At 34.7% G+C, this 10,825-nt stretch overlaps 1 protein-coding gene across 1 annotated transcript; it reads left to right on the top strand.

Moving 5' to 3' along the window:
• The first annotated feature begins 511 nt into the window (after positions 1-511).
• On the top strand, positions 512-9,738 carry LOC132163835 (5'-3' exoribonuclease 3-like). Its single transcript, XM_088519025.1, has 23 exons — positions 512-718; positions 879-984; positions 1,811-1,887; positions 1,985-2,194; positions 3,836-3,958; positions 4,054-4,116; positions 4,339-4,401; positions 4,516-4,686; positions 5,090-5,167; positions 5,256-5,408; positions 5,512-5,676; positions 6,917-7,012; positions 7,129-7,224; positions 7,435-7,505; positions 7,577-7,705; positions 7,804-7,880; positions 7,960-8,000; positions 8,166-8,240; positions 8,319-8,449; positions 8,592-8,684; positions 8,771-8,846; positions 9,027-9,097; positions 9,195-9,738. The coding sequence occupies exons 1-23, from the start codon at positions 536-538 to the stop codon at positions 9,601-9,603; spliced, it is 2,757 nt and encodes a 918-aa protein (XP_088375151.1). The 5' UTR covers positions 512-535; the 3' UTR covers positions 9,604-9,738.
• Positions 9,739-10,825: the final 1,087 nt, after the last annotated feature.

The following is a 10,825-nucleotide window of genomic DNA, read 5'->3' as shown; positions in this document are numbered from 1 at the left end:
AAAAATTATTCTTTGCTTTTCTTTCTAAAAAATGCCCTTTTGGAAAATGAATCTCAAAAACTATTTCTTGATATATAAATCTAAAGCTCCATTTTTCAACACAATTTCACATAGATTCTTACAAATATATTAATTATAGGATATATTTATGAAATCTAATAATTAAATATACTTGTTGTCGTACATATGGTTTACATACTTTTATATATTATAATAAAAGCATTGTATATTGTATATAGAAGAGAGAAAACCGTAAGTGGAAGTTTTGACGAGGGAGGGAAGAACCTAGCCAAGAAGTTTTCTTGTTAACTTAGTAGAGAAGTTGTCGCATGAGAGAGAACGAGCAGAGTAGATAATTGCACTTTACGTTACTAAAAGTAATAAAGAATTTTACTTTTGTTAAAGAGTCCGTCAAGAAAAATGGCACTAGTACTACATTTGCTGGGTATTTAACATTTGCTCTGGTGTCGCTCTTTCTCCTACAATCCGACGCAAAAGAGAAGGAGAAAGATTCAGAGTGAGAGAAAGAAGTGAGATGGGTGTGCCGTCGTTCTATCGGTGGTTGACGAACAAGTATCCGACCGTTGTGGTTAAAGCTAGAGAAGATGAAGGAGAGTGCATCAACACCTCCTTGCCAAACCCTAATGGCATCGAGTTCGATAATCTCTACCTTGATATGAATTTGATTATCCACTTCTGCTTCCAGCCCGCTAATCAAGTTCGTTCTTTTTTGGCCTTTTTTTTCAGCTAGTCTAGAATATTTTAATCATAATTATTATTGTAATATTTATAAGCACCTTATTTTTGAATTTTAATTTTTGTTCTTTCTAGTAAATTAACTCATAATTTGTTTTATATTGTCTTATTTTGTTCATCAGCCTTGCCCTCCAAAAACCTTCGAAGAAGTATTCAATAATATCTTTGAATACGTTGACAACCTTTTCAGTATCGTAAGACCACGGAAGTTACTTTATATGGCAATAGGTGAGACTGCAGTCCTTCAACTTCAACATGCATGTTCCTTAATTTAAATGTTTGGTTGAAATACACGTGCTTAATTTGCTGCGCTTGATTGTAGATATGTAATTATCATTTGGCCTGGAAACTTTTGTCAACTATATATATATCTCTCTTACCTTAGACTAGTTAGGTCCACAACGGACAACAATTTCCTACGATCTGAATTGTTAGAAATTTCTTAAACGAGTGACATGTACGTGTCCTTAATTAGGATAGGAAAAGAATATGTTTGCTTCTCATAATAATATTAATAAGAAAATGTATTTTTTTTATATATATATAATTAAGTAATGAATATGTTTTATTAAAAATGTACTTCTCACATGCTTAAAGGACCGTAGAGATTAGTTTGTAGAAAAAATTCTGTTCATTGACAATGTAAACAAGTATTAGGCTATTCGCGTCCGTGTGTACTCGCAGATGTACCTGTTTAATTGTTGTTTGTTATCAAGAGAAACAGATAAAGATTTCTTTCAACCCAGTATATAAAAATGTGACATGTCACATTGCATGTAAGAAACCCATACTTTTAAAATAACAAGTGAAAAACACTTGACTTTTTAATAAAAAAAATTTCACCTTTAATTTGTCCTTGCAATAAAAATAAATAAAATAAAATAAAAAATGTGATATATTATCACATGCAAGGGGACACACAAAGATTGCAGAAAGTTTCTCCAATTTAATTTAGAGGAAAACTCTCTTTCAAAGAAACTCGATCTCTTTGGTTTGAATCTCAGGAAATGCTTTGCCTTTAACATCACGTACTGAAATTTGTTCTCAAACTTAGATGGAGTTGCTCCATGGGCCAAAATGAATCAACAACGATCTGGACGTTTTCGGACTATTTGGAGATGTGAAAGAGATGTGAGTTTTCTCATCTTGAGTCTGGCTGAATATAGATTTCTGCTTCCTGCTTGAGAGATGATCGTTTTCTTTTATCTTACTGTTATCTACTATATAGCAAGCCGAGAAGAAGAGGCTAATAGAACAGTTTGAAATGGAAGGAAAACCGGTTCTTCTTGAGTATCTTCTTCCGAAAAATGACAAACATGAAGTTTCAACTTCCCATGTAATCACTCCAGGCACAGAATTTATGTACAAGTTGTCAGAGGCCCTCAGAAGCTATGTTATTTCACGTATAAACACTGATCCAAGCTGGAGGGACATCAAGGTCTGGTCTATGTCTGCCTTCCTTTTGAGAATTAACTTTGTTAAAACCATCATATCTAGAGAAAAAATACTAGAAGATAAATGTTATTTAATAGAATACTATACGACTGCCATATAATTATTAGGATAACGTGCACAATCATGAAAATCAATACTTGATTTTTCCTTTTTAGAAGCTCTTCTTGATCCATATGCTGATTTTCATTGTGCATGCCACGCTATTCTAATTGTATGGCCAGTGGTAGAGTCAGACATTTTATAATGTAGGGGCCCTAAAAAAAATTTTGGCGTCCTAAAAAATTTTTTTTTGGGGTCTTAAAAATTTTCTTCACCTTAAAAATTTGGTAATTCATACAATATATGCATCACAAAAAAATATCTAGAAAAGTTCATAAATATGTGCTCAAATTGATATATTAGAAATATAACATGTCGACACTATATCAAAAAGACAGAAATACAAAAAAAAATGTCTAGAACAGCACTTTATGGTCTCCAATTAAATGATTAAATTTTAACAACTAATATCCTCAATATTTAATAACCAAAATATCTGAATTACAAGAACATTTAAATTAGGAATTGAGCTTAGAATACTAACCACAAACGAAATCATAGAGATATCGAGGAAATTAGGAGAAATTATGGTTGTGGCTAACCTTGATTAAGTTCAAAATAAAGTTTATACAAATATAAGCAATCATTCAAATTAATAAGCAATCATTATAAATGTTAAACAACTAATTAACAAAAGATCTTAACCAAACGGAATCAGAGAGAATCAGAGATATCGAGTAAATTAGGGTTGTGACTCACTAGATTTTGATTTTCGAAGAACAATTAAAAAAAGGAAAAACAATTAAAAACAAACCCTTGAAGAAGACAGAAAAGTGCAGAGAGAGAAAAAAAATTAAAATCATTTTGTAAGTTGTGCACTAAGGTGAGTTGGGACTTGTCGGACGAAAAAGAAAAAAAAAAAGTTTAAAAAACTTATTGTAGGGGCCGCAGTACAGTGTGTTGGACATTGGGTGAGGAAAATATGAAGAAATTTTTTTTTTTTTTAAAAAAAAAAAAAATCCTTGCAGGGGCCGTGGCCACTGCCCGCCCTAACGTGGTTCCGCCACTGTGTATGGCTATCTTATAATAATCTAATATATAAGAGGATGATTGTGATTGTGTTGGAAAATATAACTTTTAAAGTACCGATTTTTTTAAAAAAATATATATATCATTTTTAAGATTTTTTCGAAAGTGTGTTTTGGTCATTTTTAGAATAAAAAAATCAAAGAAGTACTTTCGAAATTTTTAGGTATTAAAAATATTTTTTAAGCTCCCTAACGCAATTTCAAACATACTCTAAATAGCATCACTCCTACTAGAAAGATACTTCTGAGTACTGTGGCACATATTACACTCACTATTTAGTTGACTTCTGTGCATTTACTATACAACTAGATACATGGTAATAAAAATCAGTCGTTGATAAGCATTTAGTTTTTGTTTACTGATTTTTACTGCCACATCATCCAATTGTATGACAGTTATAGAGGAGTCTACTGAATAGCATTACTCTATACTAAAATGCAACTTGATTTCAAAGTCACTCATATCCTGTCATTCTTTATTTTGATCATTTAAATAGGTTATTGTTTCTGATGCCAATGTTCCTGGTGAGGGAGAACATAAGATAATGTCTTTTATTCGCCAACAGAAAAACGTTAGTGTTGGATATAATCCAAATACGAGGCACTGCGTCCATGGTCTGGTATGACAACTCTGCTGGCTTCTGTTGTTTGTATTGTCATTGAGAAATGCATATTATGCTATTGCATGGTATTTATCATGTGATATTGCATGCAGGACGCTGATCTGATAATGCTTGCTTTAGCAACACATGAAGTTCATTTTTCCATTTTGAGAGAGGTGAATTTGACTAATTTTTGTAAATTTTAATGATATGTGGTATGGATTGCAAGAGTGAGCATTTTCGGCCTGTATTAGCAATTATTGTAACATGTACCAAGGAACCATGATGCCACTGGTGACATTAGGCCCAACAGAAGGGGTAGAGTTAGAGAGTGGTAATTATGGTATCATTTTGCATGTATTCTTAATCTTCACTTCTTCCTATCTGGAACATTACAGGAGCCTCCAACAAGCAATGAAAGTTCAGAGGAGGAAAGGGAATGGTTTAAAAAGCCTTACGAGGTATCATGATTCACCTAATTACTATCCTTGGACCTTGACTTCAGCTGAAAGCTTTCATATTTGATATTCCTCTTATGCTTTTTTTTTTTTTTTTTTTGTTCCGTTTGCATGCAGTTTGTACAAGTATGGATTCTGAGGGAATATTTGGAGCTTGACATGAAAATATCTGAACCTCCAGCCAATGTGAAGATAGATCTTGAGCGGATAGTTGATGACTTCATTTTCTTGTGCTTTTTTCTGGGAAATGATTTTCTACCCGGCATGCCTTCATTAGAAGTTCATGAGGTCTTGTAGCCTTTTTCATCTACACTGCACCCCTTGAGATTGATGGGGATTCCAATGGTTTTGAATTGAAGACAAATAGAGTAGTTAAAACTATTTGAATTGAAGACAAATAGAGGAGCCACCACAGCCACCTCCGGGGGTGGCTCGCAAGCCACCCCTAGGCCACCCCAAATGTGGCGGGTGGCTCTTCTCCCACTTGGGTGGCTGCAAACCCCTCTTAATTTTTTTTTATTTTTTATTTTTTTAAAAAAAAATCAATACTTTCTAATATAATAGGTGGTTTTTTTTTTTTTTAATTTCTTAACATGTTTTATGCTGAGGTGTCAACTCTTTATTGGTGGGTAAAAAAGGGCAGTTTTGTGCACCAACCCCATTAATGAAGTTATTCTCTTACTTCTTATAGGGTGCTATTGATTTATTGATGAGTGTTTACAAGAAAGAGTTCAAGAACCTTGGTGGCTATCTACTTGACATGAGCAGGGTAACATATAACTCTCATATTGTAGCTTCTTTCAAATACTGGCTGCCACTGTTAACCTTAAAACTTTTCCCATTTCTATTTACAAAAGCTTGTTGAAGAAGATCAAAGAAAGGAGTATATAAATCTATCCAGAGTCGAGAAGTTCATTCTTTTGGTTGGCTCATATGAAGATCAAATTTTCAGGAAAAGATCAAAAACTCGCGAGAGTAAACTTAGACACCTTCGCAAAGATTCAGATAATGTGAGTCAATTTGTTTTCAATTAAATTTCAATCAGCACTAACGTATCATGCATTCTACTCCAAAACTAATGGAACTGATAAAAACTAATATTGCCTTTTCTAGCAAGATGAAAATAAAGGTAGTAATATGGAGATTGGTACAAGAAACAATTCTGATGCATTATCTAGTGAGGAAGCTCCTACTTTCAGTGAGGAAGCTCCTACTCCCAGTGATTCAGCAGAAAGTAGTACATTATCAGATGGGTCTAAGAGTGCCGATGTTTCTGAAGTAAGTCATCATTTTCAAAAAAGAAAGAGAAATTTCGTAGTTCTGAATATAGAGCTGCGTTTGTATTACATAAGGAATTGGTTATATTTATTCTTCTGCTTTTGAATTGAATAATGGCAGTTTCTTTATTGAAGAGTAATTAAAAGTTGTTGAAAATTCTAAAACCGACTCCAAACGACACCTAATCAACTGTCTAGGTGTTTAACAAAAATTATGAAGAATTAGATCTAACCTAACAGTTAAAAATCAACCAAATACAGATATGAAATAAACATTCAAGAACACAGATATTTGGTTACGAAGAGAAAACCATTTAGAAAACTTTATAAATGTAAAATCTCTCCGGGAGAGCCAAACCCAGGAAATCAATCCACTATAAGAAGAATTAGGAATACAAGAAGGATTACAAAACTTTTGCAATTGACACTTCCTTGCACACGACAAGCGACCCACTTGACTTCTACCGCAGTAGCCCTTTCCAGAACATCTGACACAATTCTTCTATATGATTTCCTTTTACCGGAATTCCGATAGACTTCTGAACCGAGCGACTTATCAAAGAAATAACTAAAACTCTAAGATATTGAATTTAATGCTCACCACATATGATCTCTCTTAGCACAGCCTCCGACGAACTCTCTAGGGGTGAAAATTCGTGTCTTTCTCTTCTCCGACGAACATGTTTTTGGGCATAATAGGTACGGGGTGTCCGGACAGGTTAATGGGCTGTCCGGACACGGCCTTGCGGAGCAAAAATAAGGTTTCTGGAATTGCGGTCCGGACACAGCATGCAATGAGTGAAACAGCATTCTGAAAATGCTGTACAGTCTTGATCAACAGCTCCGATTGATGGGCGTTTGTGGTCCGATTGAGTTGAAATTTTGTAGAGATGTTCATGACACATGAATCTACATTATGAACGGTGGAGATTTGATTCTGAGTATTCTATATCAGTGTTTGAGCCCGTAAACAGTAACCTCTGCATTTTAGAACTGAATTAAGCCAACACAAGAACTAACAGTTGTGATATTGTGATATGATATTTTGTGTCTTAAGAGAAACTAGGACTTGTTCAGATGTTACTTGTAGTCTCTTATATTTTTCACTCAATCGTGTATATATCTTCTTGATAAATAGATGTCCCATTTGTTTATACGTGCAGACAAAATACTTTTGGTCCTCTATTATAGGTTACTTATTGGTCTTCATTAGTTTCTTACTTTCTTTCTTGGTGTTGCAGATTGTTAAAAATACAAATGAGTTGCTAGATAAGTACTATGATAATCTTGAGAAGAACTCCGACCTATTTAAGAGTGGTCATTTGGGGTCGGACAAAGTATGAATCACTGCCTTTAAGATTTTTCTTGTTCCTAGCTAGGATTCTCTTTAGAAGACTCATATGCATGTCTGTTCTTAGAAATGTCTGATGGTTTATGTTAATCCCACACACAGGTGAGATTGGGGACTGCTGGCTGGAAAGAAAGATACTACAAAGATAAATTTTCTGCTGAAACCTGGAGGGATATTGAAAAACAAAGAAAAGAGATAGTGAGCTTTTGTTACCATAAACTTTTTCTTGCAGTTTCTGTTATAACAACCCCTATTCCATTTTAAATTGATTGTGTCTTACTGATCTAAGTGTAGCTGAATATTGATTTAATTGTTGTTTCACTAATGGTCTTGCACCATTTTTTGGAGGTAAGAGGAGTTTAAATTGTGCTCATAAAGATTTAACCACTGTCGCTTGATTTCTTGAAGGTAAAGAAGTACACTGAAGGATTATTGTGGGTCCTTCTATATTATTTTTCAGAAGTCCCATCATGGTCATGGTAAGACAATTCTATAAAATGAAGTTCCCCTATTACAATGCCTCTTAATAATGTAATGCAATTTACTACAGGTTTTACCCATACTACTATTCACCATTTGCGTCAGATTTGAAGGACCTTGCTCAGGTCAGTGTAGAGTTTCAAAAGGGTTCCCCATTAAAACCATTTGATCACCTTTTGGCTGTACTACCCCCACAGAGGTAACAACTTTCCTGCTCTCTCTTCTTCTTCTTCTTCTTCTATGTTTGTGCTGAATTTATCATAAATCGGTAAATTAAATGAATGTGCTCTTGTGTAGTGCTCATGTGCTTCCTAAAGTTTACCAGCCTCTGTTGACAGATGCAGAGTCCAAGATTATTGATTTTTATCCTACTGGTAAAGCCTGATTTGTAGAGTTTGTTAAAACCAATAGATTTGATATAAAAACTGACTCTAGTCTTTCTTTCATGCTTAGATGTTGATATCGACTTCGATGGAAAACGCTTTATGTGGCAGGTTTGCTTATATTTCTTATATATATATTTTTTTTCATATGCGTATGATTTTGTAAATCCTTTGTATAATGTCTTAACAAGACACCTGCAATTCTACAAGTACTTGAATTTTTTTACACATTCCATATGGTGAAGTGATATGTTATATTTTCTGTTTCCGATTAAGGGAATCATTAAGCTCCCATTTATAGAGGAAGAACGCCTTCTATCTGAAACTAAAGAATTAGAGAAGGGTCTACAGGTATTGCACTTTAGCCGTATTTTTCCTAACTTTATGTTCTATAGAGATTTGAAGTGTTTTTCTAACTTTATTTTATAGAGGGATGAAGCACTAAGGAACAGAAACAATGTTGATCAGTTATATGTGAGTAGTACACACAATTTGGCATCACAGATTTTGTCACTTTCCCCAAATGAAAACAGAGTGGTTGAGATCGATACCAGTATCAGGTGGGTGGATTCTTGTGCTAGGTTACATTTTCTTTCTTTAACATCAAATTTATTAATATTGTTGTAATATTCTTGTTGACAAATGTATTCCCCACTAAATAAACTGATCAATTAACTTCTTGTTTTCTTTTCTACCTGTCAGTGATGGTATTTCTGGTTTTATTCATCTTCCTAATGAGGATACTGAAATAGTTTACAAGGAAGTCCATAACAGCATTGAAGAAAAATGTGTCTTGTAAGTAAACAACATTAAAAGCACATTTTTCCAGCCTTGTTTTCTCTTTTATGTTTCTTATGGTATCATTTCTATTGATGTTGCAGATGTGTGTCTTTTGAGATGCGTGATGATGTTGTGCATCTTCCCCACTTACTTGATGGTGTTATCTTTCCAATTAAGGTACTTCAATTAAGGGTTTTTTTTTTTTTTAATCCTAGGGGGAGATTCCAACTGGAGCTTTGCTTCATCAGACGTGGTCTTTATTACAACTTAAACAATGTCTTGCATCTAATTCTACCTGAAAATAAAAATGACAAACCATTCACTGTAGTCTATAAAACCACAGTTTTATGTATGCAGAGTATTACTGAAGGAGATATTACAGAAACAAAACTCTGGCATGAATATCAGGGTAACACACCCTCGAACAGGTATGATATCTCAGTTCTTGCTCACAACATATTCCATCTGTTCAATTGGTTCCTATATTTGGTTGATGCACTAGGGTGACTTGGATGATAGTTGCAGATTACAGTACAAAACATGTGATTTGAAACATAAAGGGTATCAAAGGAGATTTAGTACAGATTCATCTTGTGAGGTGATACATAAAGTTGCTGGTATTGGATGGGGTGGTGGTAGAGGAAAAGTGAATGATACTTCCAATACAAGCAAACATATTGAGAGCAGAGAAAGAGTCATATTACCTAGCTCTTCTTTTGCCCAACAGAAGAGTTCAGTGTCAAGTTTGGATAATGTGCAGCAGCAGAGAATACAATTCGGGTCTCCTCCTACTCATCAAGGGGGGGGACATCATGGTTCAGCAGTTTCTCCAACTTCTTCCTGGAAACACAGTTCTGCAACAAGCTCCGTGCAGGGCTCTGGCAGAAGCCAGCATGTTCAACATTCTTCTGTCGAGGAAAGTGGCAGCCACTGATCCGGTGCTTTGTAGCTATTTACCTCGTGGGGGTCATTACATGTACTAATCCAGTGCTTTGTAAATAATTACCTTTTCTGATTTCAAGTTACTTTGACTGAGATTCCTGTGCTATGACATGTCTAAGTTGCTATATTTAGCACCAAAATGTTTGCTCTTTGGACAGTTACTGCTCTCTCAACTATGCCTTAATCAACCACAATCATACTTCATGTCTTGGCATTTTCAAATTTGCTTCCTCTGCTGTAGCTAAGGAAGCTGCTTTGATCGCAGCTGATGGGTTTTGGCCACCATAGACTTCAGACTCCATACTTATTCCTAGCAGAGAGACTATACTAGCCGCTCCAGCCATGAATCCAATAATAGTAGCTTTTGAAAGAAAGGTAATTATAAAACCAAGCCTGCGCAAGTCTTCCAACAAAACAATATCCAAGTATGAAATTATTAATTCCATAACATATCAAATGAGTTTTTAAAGTATATTGCAGATTAAAAAAAAAAAAAAATCACTTTAAAAATCTTAAAGAAACAAGAGGGGGGTCATGGTTGGGAGATACTTCTTGCCTGAGCATTGATCCGAGTACAAGAGAAGCAATAGAAACTGGTCCTACTGCTAGGTCTTCAGCAGTACAAAAACATCTGGCTAATAAGGAAGGAAATTAATCATAGACTTACAAGGAAATTAAATAAATCTTAATATAAAAAATAAGTTATTCTAACATTCTCTCTTCAAACACAAAATAGAAATAGTTTGATTTTTTTTTTTTTTTGAAATTCTAGGTGCTCTGTTAGTGTTCTCCTGGTCGTAGGTGGATATTATTTTCTAAAGATTAGGTGAGAGAAATAAATGCTAGTTTCTTTTTTGTTTTTTATAAAATAATATCCACCTATAATCGAGAGAACACTAACATTCTTTTTTCTTTGTTTAATGGGATCCAATGCGGCAAACATCCAAAGCTGATTGTGAGCTCTAAGAACCATTGATGAAGCAGATAATGATAATGCATAGCAGGCTAAAAAACTTGGCATGCAAGCGTGACTCATATGGGCCAGAATCCAGATAGACGAAAAAAACACTTTCATTGTGAACCCGGGTGGCTAGGAGTGCTGTGAACCACCCACCATACACGGTGCCACGGTGGTGATGATGGCCAGTAAGGACGGCTAAAGAAGGCGCTACCAGAAGTAGGCTGTGGACGGCCAGAGGAGGCGCCACTTAGTT

The sequence above is a fragment of the Corylus avellana genome, chromosome 8 (assembly GCF_965113065.1).
Source record: "Corylus avellana chromosome 8, dhCorAvel1.hap1.2, whole genome shotgun sequence".
NCBI lineage: Eukaryota > Viridiplantae > Streptophyta > Magnoliopsida > Fagales > Betulaceae > Corylus > Corylus avellana.
The sequence above is the reverse complement of the archived record's forward strand: the minus strand, read 5'-3'. Positions and strand labels throughout refer to the sequence as shown.